The following is a 19,759-nucleotide window of genomic DNA, read 5'->3' on the forward strand; positions in this document are numbered from 1 at the left end:
TTTCACTGGAGAAGTGACCCCCAGGAGTCCCTCTCCCTTGCCCAAGTGGAGGTTTCCCCGAGGAATCCCCCCCCTTGCCTGCCTGCAGCGCTGAAGAGATCCCGAGATCTCTCATAGACTAACATTGCGAACCCGACGCCTGTTTCTACACTGCACCCGGCCGCCCCCGCGCTGCTGAGGGTGAAATTTCTGTGTGGACTTGTGTCCCCCCCGGTGCCCTACAAAACCCCCCTGGTCTGCCCTCCGAAGACGCGGGTACTTACCTGCAAGCAGACCGGAACCGGGGCACCCCCTTCTCTCCATTCTAGCCTATGCGTTTTGGGCACCACTTTGAACTCTGCACCTGACCGGCCCTGAGCTGCTGGTGTGGTGACTTTGGGGTTGCTCTGAACCCCCCAACGGTGGGCTACCTTGGACCAAGAACTGAACCCTGTAAGTGTCTTACTTACCTGGTTAACCTAACAAATACTTACCTCCCCTAGGAACTGTGAAAATTGCACTAAGTGTCCACTTTTAAAACAGCTACTTGTCAATAACTTGAAAAGTATACATGCAATTTTTATGATTTAAAGTTCCTAAAGTACTTACCTGCAATACCTTTCGAATGAGATATTACATGTAGAATTTGAACCTGTGGTTCTTAAAATAAACTAAGAAAATATATTTTTCTATACAAAAACCTATTGGCTGGATTTGTCTCTGAGTGTGTGTACCTCATTTATTGTCTATGTGTATGTACAACAAATGCTTAACACTACTCCTTGGATAAGCCTACTGCTCGACCACACTACCACAAAATAGAGCACTAGTATTATCTATTTTTACCACTATTTTACCTCTAAGGGGAACCCTTGGACTCTGTGCATGCTATTCCTTACTTTGAAATAGCACATACAGAGCCAACTTCCTACATGTATAAACACCATGAGGAATAACAAAGGCCGTGAGACTCTGTGTCACCTTTGACAAGGCTTTTTGGTGATAGAAAATCTACGGTTGAAAAATATGTGGCCTTACCAATTTTAGCCATTATCCCAAGAATGGGAGGCAGAGGGTGGAAGTCAACTAATATATTTTATTTTAAGGTGTCAAGATCTACAACTGTCGTAGTTTGGACTCTTGCTCTAGGCAAGGCTGCTGGTTAAAGGATGACAGTACTTCTGTTTGTAGGCGACTATGCCTATCCTACAACAAGTTGCAACGGTTGTCCCAACCTTACCGGCTCACTAGCAGCACCTCACCAGAAACACAATAGTTAAAGGTGATTTGTGGCAGCCTTTATGCATGAACTCGAGAATAAGACATCTCAGGGAGTGTCGTGGTTAAACGGAGATTACCTCTTTCTCACTGATGTATCATGTCTCATACAAACACAGGCAATGACAAAGATGCTGTAAAGTTTCAATAGTTTTTATTTAACACAACTGCAATTTGCGATAAGTTGCCTGGGCTGCAATGATTAGGATAATGAATAATGCAAGAAACAGAATTGTGAAGACGAGAGTCATTATTACAAAGACCCCCACCACCTTGCAAGGCATAGAAAAGACATACGAGATATAATATGCCCTAATACCCTAATGTGAGAGGCCTACCCTTCTTGAAGGAAAGCTGGGTTTGCTAAACCTAATCTGCCAATGCCATGTCCATGAGAGGAGCCCCCAACCCTTGTTACCTTGGAATGAGTTCTCTATCGCAGACTCCGCAGGGACACGAAGACTGAGCCAGCGGCAAGACGACGTGCAGCATCGATATCAGCGATGGTGGCGATGCCCTCTGGTCGGAATCCCTCTGATTATCTGTCTAAAGTGCGATGTATTTATACAGATCTACCAGGACCCCTGATGTAGGTGTGTTCCCAAACAATAGATAACAGACATGCTTGGGACAGCAATTAATATAAACAATCCCTCGAAAGTATAGAGAGGGAAAATCCCGAAGTATGAACACCTACTGTTAGTTTGTCTTTGTTGTTTGATCTTGACGCCTTAGCATGGTGGCACTGATAATGCAAAGCATAACAAGTGGCCTAACTATAAATAAGGCAGCCATCTTAGAAGAATTAAATGGGCTAAGACAGAGCAAGCTAAGTAGGTTAAAAGTCACTAGGTGACGGGGGCACGAGTCTGCAAGCCAAAGGCTAAGCTAACTCCTGTTATCCCATTAAAACTAACCAGGATTTACTACACCCTCCCCATTGCCGTAACAGGTATAACGAAGGTACAGGAACCCAAACGCTAAAATTGCTCTGAACTAAAAAGCTAAAAGCATAAAAACCAGCTAAAAAAATCTTTAAAATGTGTTAAAAAGGTAATAAAAACAGTTCCACTAAAATACATACAGAAATGTTAATGTCAACCATGACAAGCACAGTGTGCCAAAGCAAGTCAATTTAAATGGATACTTTGTAATCGGGAATGGCAAGTCAATTCATCAGATTATTTGCTGTATGCATGATCTTGAAGAGTGTCATCGAAGTCACCAACCAACGACCTCAAAAATGAGTCAACATCGTCTGATGTTAAATCGAGTGCTGGGCGGACAAACGGATCCACAGAGCAGTAGTGAGAAGTACTTTCTGGTGTAACGTAATTTGTTGCAGTGCCCTTGTCCATAGTAGATCTCAAAACGGAAGGCTCATAGGTGGCCTCGCGGAGCAACCTCAGTCTCAAGGGGCATGACCGTGTATGAACCCTCATCGGGGACATCAGCAGTTCGTGGTCCACAGGAGATGTTGGTGCAACAGCAAGACAGACCATAGACAGATGTTCAAAGAGGCACCATATGCAGCTGAAGACTGGTTGTACGCACCAGAGAAGGGGCCGAAATGACAACGACCAATCGTGCTCCAGTTCCTCCAGCAAGGGTGCACCGAAGATCCGAACCATGCGTTCACGGCACAGTGGAGTTGGTGGGAGCAGCTCCATTGCTCTGCGTAGCAGGAAAGAAACAGCCACTGCGACTCAGAAGAAATAGCAGTAGTAGTCCGCCAATCAAAGCCAAAATAATTGGAAAGCCACCAAACACGCTTGAAAAGTGTGAGTGGATGGCTGACGGGATGACTTTGAAGACAGTCTGGAAGATGGACACGAAACCAGACCCGACAGCCTTAAAGAAATGAACAATCCCAGTGGTGCTTAAAGCATTGAATATTCTGGATACCAGTTCTCCAAAGTGCTTGGGGAAGTTGGTATTTAATAGGGATTGTATCTCGGCTGATGATCTCGCAATCTGGAGAGCATACGTCTCCTTTGCGGATGTCAAACTGTTTTTGAAACAATAGCGCCTTTAGCCTGCTCAGCTTGTCATACTTCACATTAATAGTATCGATGTGGGGGGGAACAAAACATGTCCACAATACGTAACGACCTTCGAGACCGAGATTGCATAGGCAATTCCTGGTCGCATGCCGCAACAACTTTGATCGTTCAGTACCACATAACTTCCATTGGAAAGTACATGAAATACCGGGCGAATCAAAGGGACGGAAGTACCCTTCAGCAAACGGGCCAAATTCGCGACCCCCGCATTGCAAAGACCGTGAAGGGACACCTGCTTACATATCATTGAATGATTAACAGCAGTCTCACATTCACTTCCGCTTAGAAAGACCTCTTTTTCGCCATTCAGACATTTATAATCAAAGGGCAACTCCCACTCTTCCTTAATATAGCTATCTCCTAGTTGCTTGTACCTTCCCACTGCAAGATGTTTCAGGCAGCATGAGACACGAAAGGTCGAAATGGGTAAATTAATTATGCCTTGTAAGAGCCAGATAGTTGAAGGACTCTCTGCTACCGTGAAGGGCAACTTATCTAATTTTTCTACGTGAAGCATGGTGAAACTTGCCTCCCTCTTAGCCATTGTCTGTTGTTCTCTGGAAAAATTTAAAGCAGTGAAGAATTCACTCCCGTTAATATACTTCCATGGAATGCGGCCATTTTTCAGTGTCTGTAAAATCCAACCCAGCTGCATGATGGAACGTAGCTGTGTTTGCCCATGATATAACCGGGACAAGTCTGTGTGAGTGATATCAATAGCAGACAACACTATATTTGATAGTGAATAAATCCTGTTGGACAGAGTGTTCATGCCGTTGTCGACAACCGCTAAAGCCTTTTCTAAATTTTCCTTATCCAATTGCCTTAAACGCGCAGCAGCCTCAATCTGTGAAAGTTTCCAAATTTCATTGTACATAGCATATAGAAACCTTTTCGAGCGCTCTTTTCTAGGACCCAGCAGAAAATCCTGCAAGTCTACATCTTCAGAAAGAGTGTTCAGGTGTTTCTTAACTGCGGCTAACGTTTTGGTCTGTACCCATTGCTGGCACAGCTTACCCACACTGTATGCCGTGACTATTCCTGTATGTTGGCCTGATACAAAGCAAGGGTCTGGCCTGTTAATTGAAAAATCCCCTGAAGAGTTCAAAAAACGCGCTTGACACTCATTAGTGTCAGTGGGCCATATTAACCACCCCCGGGACTGGAAAGTGAAGAATTATAGGCACCAGCCTTAACCATTGCATCTAGCTTTTCCCCGGTGATATTAAGGAAATATTGCCAATCTTTAAACCTTGCCGGAGTGGGGATACTGGGCGTGTTCATGTCTTTAATTTTTGCTAACCCCAGACAGGATGTCTGCTGAATAGTGTCATTTAAGAAAATCATTTGCACAGGCATGCTCGAAATAAAGCTTCCCTACCCTGTATCTGCCAATCTTGTGTTCCCCATACACTTTTCAAGTCAGCAGTGCTCTTCCAGTATTTGTAACCTTCAACTGCGAGCCGAGAAACAAAGGGATCTGAATAAATCAATTTCGTGTCAGTTAGCAAAATTTTCCTAATTTGTGCTGGAGGTATTTTAAAATAATACGAGACTGCTTTTTTTGTGTCATGCCCAGAAAAATATGTACATTTATCACTATAGTATTTTGGGCTCCCCACCGGTGGTGTAGAACAGTGTTCCCACTGTGTGTAGTTTAATACTGGCCTGTATCTAGTGGCACGGTGTAGGTAGTAAAGCCCCCAATTGTTATAGCAGAACATTTCCCCATAATTCATTGTTTGTTCATATACATCATCACTTTCAAAAGCGGAATAGTCCTTCATTTAATTTAGCATGGAATCAACTGTTTGGACATCCCAATCATCAGAGACAACATCAGGTGTAATGACATCTGTCATCGAAATTTTGATCACGTATGGTATTTGAATAATTCCTGTAGGCCCGTATATATCAAATGGAACTTTGTCCCACACAATCCCATCAGAAATCGGTATTGCTGTAACATTTACAGGGGACAAGTCTCTTCGGACCTTATGTGAGGAATGATATGGAGTTAAAACTTCATCAACAGGAGCGATCAGGAATATAGTGACCATTTATGAGCAAAAAGAAAACAGTCACAAAACCAATCCATAAAAATAATGCAAAAAATGTCAAACAGAACCATAAATAGTTCCACGGGTATATCAAATAGTTCTTTTTAAGCCATTGATATAGCTTACTTCTTTTTGAAACATTATCAATCACAGCAGTGGATGAGTCTGAAGAAAAGTCATCTTTGTCAATAAAATAGCCAAAGGCAGTCTCTGCAAACACGGGAGCCAGTGCACTATCCGTACTTTGGTCCACTTCATGTGGAGGCTCTTGGTAGACGGTGTCATTAGTCTGTGATGTGTTTGTGTAAAAAACAGCCAAATCTTGGACGGGAGTGGTCACTGTAGTGGTGACAGGAACTAGCAAGAGTTTCTTTTCTGCCCTCCCCATGGTCGAGGAGGCATTTGGAACAGTGTTGGACATTATTGCATAGTCTGTAGTAACGCTGTGCATCCTACTATGTAGCTATATGTCCTGTTGGGTAGTGAGAGGTGATCGGGAACCACCCATGGGACTTCTTGGTCTACTGTGAAGGATCGGCCACACGGTGTAATTTGATGTTATCGATGGAAATGAATCTGTTCGTTCTAGAGCCAGACAGTGGTGGTAAGATGACAGTCCCGGTACCTTGTATTCCCAAGACCGGTACAGGTGCTCTGTATGATGGACTGAATCCCGTCTTCACAGCGATCTTCTCACGAACCAGATCCCCAATTTTAGGAATCCAGCCAGTCGAAGTTTTCGCTAATTCCCTTATTCCTAAAGTGGCAGCACTTGCAGATGATTTATCATCACGACATTGCTGAAGCTACTGTAAAACAGTGAGACGTTCATTTATGTCAAATGGTGTTTCTGCTGCCACCATACCAGCTGCAGAAAGATCTGGGACATACATAGGTATCCCAAAGAGAACCTCATATGGAGTGCGTCCCCCCAAGGACCGTTTTGGCAGATTATTCAGTGCTCTCTGGACCCCGTATAGGTGATGTAACCAGCTGCGGCCTGAACCTAATACTCGAGCCGTTAAGGACTGCTTTAGATCACGATTCCGCCTCTCCACGACCGAATTTCCCTCGGGATGGTATGGTGAGGAGTAATGGAGTTCAACACCCATCATCCCCATGGTGTCCCTGAATGCCTTAGAGGCAAATGCAGGGCCCTGCTCCGAATAGAATGCTGCAACCCCATATGTACTAATAAAGATTAGCAAATCTTTTATAACAGTCCGAGCGTCAGCCGACCGCTGTGGCCATACCCACAGGAATCTAGAACAAGAATCTACAGCGACTAGAATGTATTTGTATGCACCATCAGGCTGTAAGGGGCCGCAATGGTCCAGATACACACACTGTAGTGGGCTATTGGACACTAATAGGGATGTCTGTGGTGGACGTTTGATATTAGAGCCCTTTATCTGCTGGCAAATGTCACAGCAGAAGACATACTGTTTTGTTCGTCTGCATAGACCAGGCCACCAGAAGCGCTTCTGTAAGAGTGTTATCTTGGCCGATATACCAGCATGTACAGAAGCGACACCCTCATGTGCTGCTTTTCCTAGATCTAATCTCTGGTCTTCGTTGGGGATCACTCGATCTCCAACCCCAGGAATTGTTGCATAGGCAACATTCTGTGCACTGATATGGTAAGTATAGTTTGTAGGGTATCCCTTCGGAAGGGGCTTGCCTGCAGCCAAAGCTTTCACGGCAGTCAATATTTCATTATCCAATCTCGTCTGTGAACGAGTCACTGCAGCCACAGAAGCCATAGCTACTGCTGCCTTGGCGCTTCATCAGCCAATATATTACCGGTAACGTGTATTCCTACACGTAGGTGGCCCAATATATGTACTACATGGACACACGGTAGCTGATCCTCAAGATCAGCCACCCTCCCCCACAATATTTTGTGTTTAATGGTGTTCCGTTTAGAATCTCTAAACCCGTTGAGCTTCCAATGATTAAGATAATCATTGTATGACTGGACGCAGTATTATGAGTCACAGACTATTAAAGTCAGGCTTCCTGGCTCGGAATGTTTGAGCACTACTATTAGAGCTTTAAGTTCAGCCAACTGGGCTGTGCAGTCCCCTGAGGTCTGCGTGTAGGTATTGTGAGGGTGGAAGACTCCATCTTCCATCACTGCGCTCACGGCTGCGCAAGCTGCAGAGTATTGATGTTTAGTACCTACAGCCGGTTGTGCTGAACTGTCCGTGTATATGACAATATGGTATCTGTCTAGTGGCAAGATATTTAGAGGAGCGGGGGTACTCTTGTTCGTACTGGAGAAGTTCTTGCGTCAGAAACGTTGCCCATTGAATCCAGCGTAGATGTAATGCTTTAGCGTTTGGAACGCTTGCTTTGGTGACAGCCTCTAAGGCCGGCACCAGGGAGACAACAATAATACGTTTCCCTGAACTGTAGTCAGAATCTTTTCTATAGGTGCAAAACGCTGTTCTGCATTAGAGTATAAATGGGATTTAAATGCTAAAAGGTACTGTGTCACCCTCGTTGAAGGTGACATAAGTAAAACCAATGCCACCAGCAATTATTCTGATGACCAAATTTGTTTTATTGTCCTCTGTGTGCAAGTGTTTAGCTTCTAGCATGTCCTGTTGCTTTTCCCTTAGGATGCGGGTGTGTCTGCCAGAAAACTTGGGCTCAACCAAGTCATAAAGTGGCTTGATACGTTGTGTATAATCTGGAATGTACGTTCTGCCAAAATTAAAGAAACCTAGTAATGACTGTAGTTTCTTAAGTGTGTTAGGAGGGTGCAGTTGAGCACATTTCTCCAGAAAGTGCAGGGCTAGGCTCTTTCCCTCGTTTGATAGCTCATATCCCAGGAATAATACGCTGAGAAAGGCAATCTTGCTTTTCTTAAAGTTGAATTTGTAACCGAGGTCTGCAAATCCCAAAATGATCCGATCGACCCTTGCAAGATGAATGTCGAGGTCGTTGTCTGTGAGATATGTCATCCACGTAGGATAACTCCTTGGCATCAATATCATATAATAATGATGTTACACGTGCTGAAAATAGCCCGGGCTATTTTTATAGCCTTCAGGTAAACGACAAAAGCGTATCCGAGAGCCAAATGAGAATGCACTCAGGTCCCGACTTTCATGTGCTAAGTTCTGACAGAAAAAGCCATTAGATATGTCTAAAGTTTTATATTTTTTACGCACTGTATTGTTTATTAGTGCTGTGTTGTGTGAATTTGTTATAGCATATGTGCGTGTATGACTATTTAAATGTCTATAATCAATGACTATTCTATATGAATGGTCCGGCTTTGCAACGGGGAATAACTGATTATTCATTGCAGATGTACAGGGCTCAATTACTCCCTGGTACTCAAGCTAGGTGAGGATCTCTCTCATGTTTGACAGGATATTGGTGCGGTTGGGGTGTAGACCTAACGGGAATAACATGACAAGGAGACTCCTTGTCCTAACCTACATGATTGCGATATAACGCAAGTGCCTGCGCTAAAGCCCATTCAGCAGCATAGGCTTCTTTTTCTGCTTCCGGAACAAGATCAGAGAAAGAAGGCAAAATTACATTTTCCCCATGCGGGAGCTTACGGACGTGTTCAGGTGGCCAGTCTCTTTTGGCCAGTAGGATATCACTAGTAAGTTCATCACAAAATATCACACTAATGGTGCGCTCCACATCTCCCTCTATCTGAATTTTTAAATCATATACCCCGTCAAGGGTAGAACGCGGCCGTCTGCTGTTTCAACTGCGATTAAATCACTAGTTGCTGTCGCATCCAGATGATCTTTCAGACTCTGGCGACATATTGTGACCTCTGCTGCGCTGTCTAACAGAGTCACTGCCCACGTCTTGTACCTCAACAGTGTTTTCAAGTATACTGGCAATTTTTAGCTGTCAGTGCCACCTTCTTCTTTTTAAACTGTGGCTTTTGCTGAGGAGTCTTTTCTTCTTTTTTAATGGTAGACTGCTGCAAGTCTTTCTTTTCTTTCACGTATTCAGGACGTTGATCTGGACGGCCTCCTCTCTCGCTACGTCTATCCGGTGCATCTTGAAAGGAACGAGAGGGACATGAATCAGTATATCTGTCTGGAGTTTTAATGTTCTCCCTATTTCTGAGATTGTATCTCCTTTTGTTTGTCCCAGCGCTTCTTAGGGCCTTCTTGTGCCTGCTTAGTACCTTCCCTATAGGTGGTACCTTGTAACTCCAATTTCTTTGGCTTGGCTCCCAAACTATCCCGCCCTATACTAGTATAGGTATTGGAAATCATTTTTGGTAACTGTCTCTCTTGTTCCTGGTGTGGAGTTTCCCGGAGACACTGGCGTATCACCAGTGCTACCTCTTCCCCTTCAATATTACTGAGTATTATTGAGGAAACCGCGTCAAAGTTACGCATTAATTTCATCCCCAAATCCAGGGCCTTTGCAGCCCGTGCTCATTTTGTATTTCTTTTAAAACTTCTGGTAAATTGCCAAGTGTCGGGGTACCATGTGTGGTAGTGTATATATTCCAGCGAAGACTGTACCCCATGTGGCGCAGTCATCCATGAGGGAACCATCCCAAAGGGCAAGCACATAGTGAGCAGTTTGTTTTTCCTGTGGTCCCGTATGGGAAAAACAGCTTCCAGCTGATTAGTTTTCTGGGCAATCCAGAACGGTATTTTTTCCCGTTGCGCGGGAACTTTACCCATGATAGTATGCACTGTTTGTGGATTAATCCCCATAGCCAATTTGTAACCACCAGGTGCTGGACGCGCTGGTATTGTGGTCAATGTTCGCATTACGAACTGAACTAATCGTCTATATAATAATGTCACTAATTCATTATATAAATCTGGCAGATCTGCTATTGCCATATTTTGTATGCCTGGGTGAGGTGTGTATGTGGCAAACATAGGCCATGTTGGTCCGTCATTACTTAAGGGACCTAGCCTCACTCTTTGTAATATATGTGGTAGGGCGCCTTCAAACCAGTTCTGGTGCTCTTGGTATGTGAGCGATATTTCATGATACTGGTATGCTCGGTACCGTGGAGGTAAATTTGCAATTTCATATGTGTGGAATGTATGTGTTCTTTGGTCTACCTCAGGAAAGGTGACCCAAAAGTAAAATGTTTCTGTTTGGTATGCTTCATTAGCTTCTATTATAAGAGTAACATCCCGCCCTCATCTGTAAGGTCATGCGTTAATAAATGTTGTGTTAGTGCATGTCTAGCATTTTCAGGAATGTCTATGGCAGCAGCCATTTTTGTTTAGAAAACAACGGAACACCAAAATGGGGAGTATAAGTCCTTTTATTAGTTCGAGCTCGAACAACCTACAGCTTAATCAGGTGTTACCTTTTCAGCTGAGGAGGAATTTCCCAAAGACCACGGACGTCTCCATATAATGGTACTTAGGGTATCAATTGTCTGTGAGACAGTGATAGTCGGGGTATCCGTAAATTAGTGCCTAAACACCATCGTTGGTGGCGCCAGGTCGTAGTATGGACTCTTGCTCTAGGCAAGACTGCTGGTTAAAGGATGACACTACTTTTGTTTGTAGGCGACTATGCCTATCCTACAACAAGTCGCAACTGTTGTCCCAACCTTACTTGCTCACTAGCAGCACCTCACCAGAAAAACAATAGTAAAAGGTGATTTGTGGCAGCCTTTACGCATGGACTCGAGAATAAGACATCTCAGGGAGCGTTGTGGTTAAACGGAGATTACCCCTTTCTCACTGATCTATCATGTCTCATACAAACACAGGCAATGACAAAGATGCGGTAACGTTTCAATAGTTTTTATTTAACACAACTGCAATTTACGATAAGTTGCATGGGCTGCAATGATTAGGATAATGAATAATGCAAGGAACAGAATTGTGAAGACGAGAGTCATTATTACAAAGACCCTCACCATCTTGCAAGGCATAGAAAAGACATACGAGATGTAATATGCCTAATACCCTAATGTGAGAGGCCTAACCTCCTACCTAAAGGAGAGCTGGGTTTGCTAAACCTAATCTGCCAATGCCATGTCCATGAGAGGAGCCCCCAACCCTTGTTACCTTGGAATGAGGAATCTATCTCAGACTCCGCAGGGACACGAAGACTGAGCCAGCGGCAAGACGACGTGCAGCATCGGTATCAGCGATGGTGGTGATGCCCTCTGGTCGGAATCCTTCTGATTATCTGTCTAAAGTGCGATGTATTTATACAGATCTACCAGGACCCCTGATGTAGGTGTGTTCCAAAACAATAAATAACAGACATGCTTGGGACGGCAATTAATATAAACAATCCCTCGAAAGTATAGAGAGGGAAAATCCCGAAGTGTGAACATCTACTGTTTGTTTGTCTTTGTTGCTTGATCTGGACGCCTTAGCGCGGTGGCACTGATAATGCAAAGCATAACAAGTGGCCTAACTATAAACAAGGCAGCCATCTTAGAAGAATTAAATAATTAAATGAGCTAAGCAGGTTAAAAGTCACTAGGTGACGGAGGCACGAGTCTGCAAGCCAGAGGCTAAGCTAACTCCTGTTATCTCATTAAAATAAACTAGGATTCTCATCACACCTAAACATAACTCTCCAGACGTTTTGTGTGTCACATCTTTTGGGGAAATCCATTCTGATCAGTTTTGGTTTTATGACACTATCAGAACATAGGGTTTCTGGCAATTTCTTTAAACTTCCCTTATATTAAGTAGTGTTGATCTAACTTTATTGTACAGCAATTATGTTTCATTTTTGTTGTCTACTCAAAGCCTGTAACAGTGCCAATCACAATTTTAAAAACATCAGGAAATTTAGAAATGTTTTGAACTATTTTAGCATCATGTTCCAGTAACAGTACAGCATGCCACAGTGCCCATACAGGCATGCCCTGTTTCAACCAAATACCCATTTTGGCCAAATTCATCCACCCTACAATATCATGACCTTTGACTTCCTAATAAATTTTAGTTTTGATTTGCCTACCCAAACATTCGATCTGAGCCACAAAATAACCCGACATGTCTAGTTCATGATCACTAAACGCTTTGTGCTTAATGTTTGTCTGCTGCAACAACATCCTTGTAGGACACAGAATTTGTTTGAAGTTGCATCTGCTATAATAGTTATGAATACACCAGAATCTGCCATCACAGGTTAAGCGATATAATGATCCTAGCTTTACACAAAAGCCCTCTATCTCTCTATTGGAATCAATAACAGTATATGCGTTTTTGTTTTTTCTCACAATCCTCTGTTGATATTACTAATCTTGACACTGTTTCCCAAAGCTATACAAACAGATTGAAGATTGCCTGTTTAAAAAAAAAAAAAAAAATTAACAGCCCTTGTATTTTCTTTCTAGAGTGGAACAGGTTGGGTTGTTACCAATGTGGTTCTCAGGTCTGCATCTATAACAAATTGATTGACCTTTCCTAAAGCATCTGTTAAGTCTAGTATTGAGTACACACACTATTGTGGCTACAGATGCTGCTTCAGCCATCCAAACAACTCACCGGAGATAATCCTTCTTGATTTGACAAAGCTTGAGTGGAAACTATTGATCTCTCAGTGCTGTATTTGGCTAGGTCAAGCACTTCTGATGACGTGGGATTTCTACAAGTGAGGAAGCCTTTTTTATGTTTCTTTGGAAGCAATTAAACGCAACTTGGTCTTGTATATATGATAACACAGTTTTCAAACCTGCAAGGAGCCGCTTGTGTACGTAAAGCAGTATATATTCTTCCACAGACATCTCTGCCTTGCTTACGTTTAAGAAATGTGTGTCTCTAAAGAAGAACAATAGATTCTTCAGAACATTGCTTCATCATTCAGGCCTTGGGTTTTATATGGATATACCACACTATAGATTCACTGCGTGGAGCTTGGATAAGAAGCAGATTGTCAGAAAACTTTTGACCTTCCAAACCAAGATGATTAAATAATAGAGCTTTTTTCTGGAGGCATCAAATATCATTGCATCAGTAGCTACAATACAATATAATTGACAACCACTGTTTCCGTTTTATTTGTGTTTTTCCTGCACCTTATAGAAAAAGCAGTGGTTGTGAAGTAGTTTGTGAAGAGGCCATAGTATCATGCAATTAAAACATTGTTTTAAAAAAATAAATCAAAGAAATAGCCCGCCTTCGCTTGCAGGCAACTCCAGAAGGAAAGATTTCCACAGTACAATGCATATTTGGAAGTAGAGTGTTCTGGAAAAGATAGTCAAAGCTAATCAGTATGAATGAGCCCAAACTAAGATGTCCGCTGATGTGTGATGTCACATGTTTGCCCACAGCCTTGTGTTTAATGCAAGGAATTTGGAGATTATGTACTGGATTCCTGGGAATTTGCACTGTATTACTCGTCTTGTAATGGAGCGAGACAAGGAAAGTGCACGCTTACTGGATTCAAAAGATGCAGGCCTCTCTTTTTGTGAGCTTGATAAGATGTGATCACGTTGAAAAGAGCTTTAGTAGTCAAAGCCGATGTGCACTGTACTTCTAAAGTCTGTAGCAAGTTTTCACAGTTCGCAAAACCTCAGCCCATCCCAATTCCTCCAAAGGTGCGGTGCTGAGTATTCGAAAACCTTGAAGTGTGCACCTGGCTCATTTGTGCATAACACTATTCATCAAACCCCTATCCAAGGACATACAGCTGGTTCCTACACTGCATTCACAGCAGAGCCGATGTCCGCACCATTCCACAGGTGCACGATTAACTGTAAAGCGCTCCTAAAGAGATAGTGGCTGGTAGTGGTTGGTGGATCGCTAGACCAAGACCTTCCTTCTAGCTAAAGTATGTTGCATGAATGACTAGATATTAAAAAATCACACTCAAAAAGAGATTCTTCGAATAAATAACAACTTTAATCTAATATAAGGACCCACGACCAAGAGGAACTGGCCAGCACTCTGGCATCCAGCAACCAACTAGCAGATTGCCCAGAAGTTCTGGAACACCAACCAAGTTCCTAAGTATATGAAAGATACAAATGCAAAAACAGTACAATGACAAGTAATGCATACAGTATGGCAGTACCACACTTTCCCCATATCTCTGAAGTGTACACATTAGTTATCTTCTCCCCTGCGCTCCGCACATGCCCCCTTTTCTACCATGACTTGTCTTCCTGGTTCTAGTGACCTTAACTCTTGTTTCCTCAAACACACCTTTGACACTTCACACACATACTCGCCTTCTTGTTTTAGATGCCTTGTCCTTCAGTGCTCCTCGTCTTCTCTCCCCTGTTGACTTGTCCCCCAGTGACCAGCTCCCTACCTGTAATCTTCCCTTTCCTCCCTTTACCAACCCTTCCCTCTATCCCTGTCATCATCCCTTATCAACTTCTCTACCACTTCCTCTCACTCGATTGACCCATCGCCTTTTCAGCTATGGAATGAGCAAAAATCAAGATATCCTCAAAAGTGATGACACCTTTCCCTGTGAGAAACAAACCATGTTAAATTTTTTAACAATCTAGACTATTGCAGCTGGTACAAATAAAAAAAAAAAAAAAAATGCCTAGAACCTCTGTCTAGCGTTACAAACGTCAGAGATCTGGAACTACCATCTTCACTTGTAGTTGGAACTTTAATTATCAAAAGTCTGTAAATCAACCCAGAAAGCCCAAAAGTGCTCAGAAAACATTTTCCAAATCCTCTAGCTTGGCTTCATCATTGTTTTCACAGGAACATGCTCATCTGCATATTGGTGTAGGCTGATCTTCAGACCAACATGTTCTAATTAGTACAATATGTAGTGACCTTTCTGGTTCAATAAACCAATACTGTTGCTCAAGGTAGCACATTAAGTGGAAGCCATTTGTAGTGCTTCTGAAACACGTATCACATACAATAAATTTCTCATTATTACATTGTTGGCCAAAGCCGACCATGGCCTTTAAACCACCATTGGAAAGGGACCGCTCCAGTGTTGAAGTTTTTATTAATATATAGGCTTTGTGCACAGGGTACCTTGTCATGTCTTGGGGGCCAGTGGTGTGCTTTATCAAAATCTCTTGATATGTCTCTTCCAGTTCTGTCCATTGGTCTGTAGCACCTACTTGTACCCAAATGTTTGTGTTCCTCTCATCCATTTTCTTTTTTTAATGTATAGTTTATCAAAATCTTTAGACCAAAAAACATTTGATTCAGTCATTTTACAGTTTTAAAAATATAGAATTTAGCATTTTGTTAAATTGGAGTCTAGTTCTCTGAACCATATGCTTAAAAATGTCAACATTTCAGCATTATTTTGTCCTCAAGTCTTGCACTGGAATTTAAAGCCTGCACTGTCTTTATGAAGCTTTTCTCCTGTGTTAAGACCCTGTAATCCTCAGTGGTTTTAGTTGATTAAACCTAAACTGCATGAAGGGTCCTAAGTCCTAATCCAAATAAAAGAATTTAGTATCATGGCAACCTGTTTTCTTTTCTTTTTTTATGTGATGGGGCTTTATTTGATAGACCCCACTTAATTTTGTGACCGAGACCATTCACGTTCCATGATAATACTGGTATGCTATTATTGGTCATGTGAAGATGCCTCTGTTACATTGTCCCATCCTCCCTTTTCCGTGTGCTTGGCGACCTCCCCTGTATCCTGTTCCGCAAACCCACAACAAACCACAAACATCACCCCCCCCAACTCCCCACTCACCCTATCTCACTGCGCCTCAAACTCACAACTAGCCGCTCCCCCAATTCACGGTATGTCATTCGGCAACCTGTTTTTGACTAGCCTTGCTAAGTATTTTGCATAAGATTTTTGGGTGCTCAAAAAAAAAAAAAGAGGACGGAGGACAGGAAACTTCCTATGACTGAACACTGGAATTAGTTCCTCAACCCTTTTAAGCCCCCGGATCACAGCCTGCTTTGTGCAGGAGAAAACTGTGAAACGTGTACCACCTCCAATGACGGTACACAGTAAAAGAACACATAGATGGCACCTCTGTGGTTGGGATGGAAGTACTTTATTTAGAATGATGGAAGATCAGAGTGATCATTTACTATTATAGTTCATACATTGCTGTATAACCAAAAACTAGAAGAAATCTGCACTGACCAACCCACTTATCTAATCTGTGAGTAAACAGACAAGATAACATTACTGACAGACAAGATAACATTACTGATTGTTATAATAATATTTATTCTTGTAATTATTAGAACTAGATAACAAAAGTAACACATTGATTCTTGCCGATCTTATAGAGGACTAACTGTGTAAAGGAAAAACAATGGAAAATGGTGTAATTAAAAAACACAAAAGAAAATGTAATGAAAGGATTTGAAAAACAAAGATTTCTTTGTGTGCACAAACTCAATGTCTGCATGCTAGGGAAGTACACTTTTTAATTTAGGAGGGAGTTTGTCATGTATTTCCATGTTTGTTGCAAAATATCTTTAAACATTAAGGTGTTCCTAAAGATAAGTGGTGCATTACACCTCCTAAGCATCAGGTAATGTGCAAATACGTGTTTACTCCATTTGTTTAACATCTTTCTTAATGTTAGTGGTCATTCAGGTAAACAGCAGCCCACGTGCCATACAGTGTATGTCCCTGATATGGAAGACTTATGTCTTTTACATTAATGTTATCTGTATACTTTTTTTGTACATGATAAAATTAAATGTAATCTAAGACTATTTACTTGCAGCTCTCTGCTTATTGGAGGCCAGTAACAACAGTCTTATTTTGCACAGGATGTAAGCTCATAGCTTTTTATTACAGCTATGTAAATGACTTATTTCAGTCTTTGTGATTTTTCACCGTGAACATTTTCTTCTGTGTTTTTGCCTTCCTGCTCAGCTGAGTCCATCTGTTTTTCAGTTTTGTGCCAGCTAGCAAAGATGATCTTTTCTAATGAAGAGCCAATTAAATGTTATTTTGTGTAACTCTTCCTGTAAGGAGCAGGAACCAAGACTGCACAGGAACCTCAGGATGACATCCAAGTAAACACAACAGAAAATAAGATTGTGGACGTGATACCAACTTTAGTTTGTTGTAAGAATGACCTCTAAACAGAGGTAAATGCTCTTGAGAAGATGGGCTTAAGCCTGGAGAGAAGGCTCATTGATTTTAAATTCTAGTCAGAGGAAGCATAATGACTGCATTACGCTGTCTTGCTTCAGTTCACAGTAATAAACAAACAGTGCAGGCCCAGTAACACTAAGTATCTGGGCAATTCTATTGTAACAAAACACTGGTCCCCTTGGGGAAGGGGAAGAACCACAATTAAAACAACAGAGAAGCAAATGTTGCAACTTTCTTTTCACAGCAAAGACTGCAAGCACAAGTATAAATAAATGCAGCAACAGATAAGGTAAGCCATGAAGAAAAGTACAGAAAACACAAGGGAATATTTTAACTGCAATCGGTATATATTTAGGAAAATTGAGATTGGTTTTTTGTACCAGGATAAAGGGAGTCATAACAGTGCTGGTATTAGTCTGGAAATGAGTTGCAAAATGATGCAGTATATACATGTGAATTTTTTTTCACAAGGACTGTTGTCCTTTATGTTGAGATAATAGTCTGATAGGCCTATCAATGAGATGTACTATATGCAACTGCCTCTTGGCTTTGATCAACTAACAGTCCAGATTGCTCAAAAACTTTAAAAGGTGGCTGTTCAGCTGCAAAGGTTGAATTGCCTAGTGCCATCATCAGGACAGAATCTAAGACCATAACTAAAAGTGACCTACAAAAGAATAATAGAAAGAAAAGGTAAACAAAACCTCAAAGTGAAGACGTAAGAAGACAAGCGAAAATCAAGTATGGTGGGCTTACCTATGGACAGCCAAGCACATCCCGAGAAAACGGCTAATCAAAAGGAGAACTGTAGTCTGTAAAACACTCATATTTAAGAGTGGAAAGAGATTAAAACACCTATGTATCCAAATTAAATAACCAAAACAAAGCATTGTGGAAGATCATACCTGGAAAAGGTAGAGAACCAGTAGTCATGGAGACCGTAATGAAGCTGGCCGTGGAAGATGATGAGTTATACTAGAATGGAGTCCATGTCTAAATTAAAAAAGGGGATTTTATATAACAGGATTCAAAACATTGGAAAGGAGGGGACAAATCCTATCAATTTAAAATCGGAGTCATTGACTGACCTGTATGTGACACTACTAAACGGTGGGGGGGTTGGGGGTGGGATGGTTTCAGTGTTCAGGCAATGATGCAGTTGGTGCCGCAGTATTTGCAGGCTGTAGTTGGTGTAGGTCAGTGGTTCCCAACCTGTGGTCTGGGGACACCTGTGGGTCCGCAAAGCCTTCTCAGGAGGTCCGCGACTGGTTAGAAAATTAAAGTATTAACAGATTAGGTCCCCCGCTTTCAGTAATGACTAAAAAAGGGGTGGGGGGGGGCGAATTCCAATTATGATTAAGTGGGGTCCCCGGGTTCCAGTAATGATAAAGTGGGGGTCCTCAAAAGTCAAAAGGTTGGGAACCACTGGTGAAGAGGAATGGTAGTCAAAGCCAAGGCATGTAAGAATGTGACACCTAAAGCGATATATTTTGAAAAACAAAGCATAGGAGGATATTAATCTAAATATAACTTAACGGATTGCAGCACACACAGCGAAGCATACCAGAAGACAAAGCACATTGGGATGGGAGGGAGAAGGATTCCTCGTCTACCAGAAAGAGTGATTAAAGGCAAAAAAAGACACGACTTGAGAGAAACACCCAATAGTCTAGTAAGATCGCCAGCAACGAGAGCAGGAAAATTTAAGGAAAGAAATATAAAGCAGTTCCCAAAGAAAAACACTGGGAACATCTTACAGTGAAGGAAAATTAATATTTTTGGAAAACTGGAAATAAAAAATCAAACATGCATGAAAATAGTAAGTCCGTGCAAACAAAAGCATATACAGTAGATGTAAATTGGTACACTCTACACAATATCATCCGTCACATATCGGTAATACATTTAATTAGATATCATAAAGTACCTCTGTAATCCTCCAAATAATGTTAAGCTAATACAAGGTATGAAAGTCCACATGGTTTCGTCAGATACATTGAGTCCAGTGTTAACAGAACTCAATCTAACTATCTAGCTTTATTCAGGCTTAATTGTCCTTTGTATTTCCATTGTGCATGAATTTAATATTGTATGTTACATTTCTTGTCATCCAAGTTCTTGCTTAGCTTCTAGAAAATATTCAGCCTGTGGAGTATTTACAGTCTTACACTGTTGTCTGTTCTTGTGCTGCAGAATTCTACTTACTTGCTTAATTTACCTTGTTTGTCTCTTCACAGGGATCTCCAAAGAAGGATCGTAGCATTCCAATAAAAAATGTTGAGGAGAGCAGTGCGAAGTAAGTGAAGAGGTTGCTTGCCTGGAGTCCGTTTACTGTTCCATTTCACACTCCTACCTTCTATATCTTTTCCATGTTCT

The 19,759-nt window shown here is 41.9% G+C and overlaps 1 protein-coding gene across 6 annotated transcripts in view; it reads left to right on the plus strand.

The window, feature by feature from the left end:
- The window catches only part of ZNF512 (zinc finger protein 512), a 398,138-nt gene that overhangs the window by 12,479 nt on the left and 365,900 nt on the right, over positions 1-19,759 (plus strand). For all 6 annotated transcript variants that reach the window (XM_069233556.1, XM_069233557.1, XM_069233558.1 and 3 more), the window contains exon 2: positions 19,621-19,679. In XM_069233556.1, coding sequence (XP_069089657.1) covers positions 19,621-19,679 — 59 coding nt within the window. The remainder of the gene's footprint in view (positions 1-19,620; positions 19,680-19,759) is intronic.

This window comes from Pleurodeles waltl, chromosome 5, assembly GCF_031143425.1.
Source record: "Pleurodeles waltl isolate 20211129_DDA chromosome 5, aPleWal1.hap1.20221129, whole genome shotgun sequence".
NCBI classification, from domain to species: Eukaryota; Metazoa; Chordata; class Amphibia; order Caudata; family Salamandridae; genus Pleurodeles; species Pleurodeles waltl.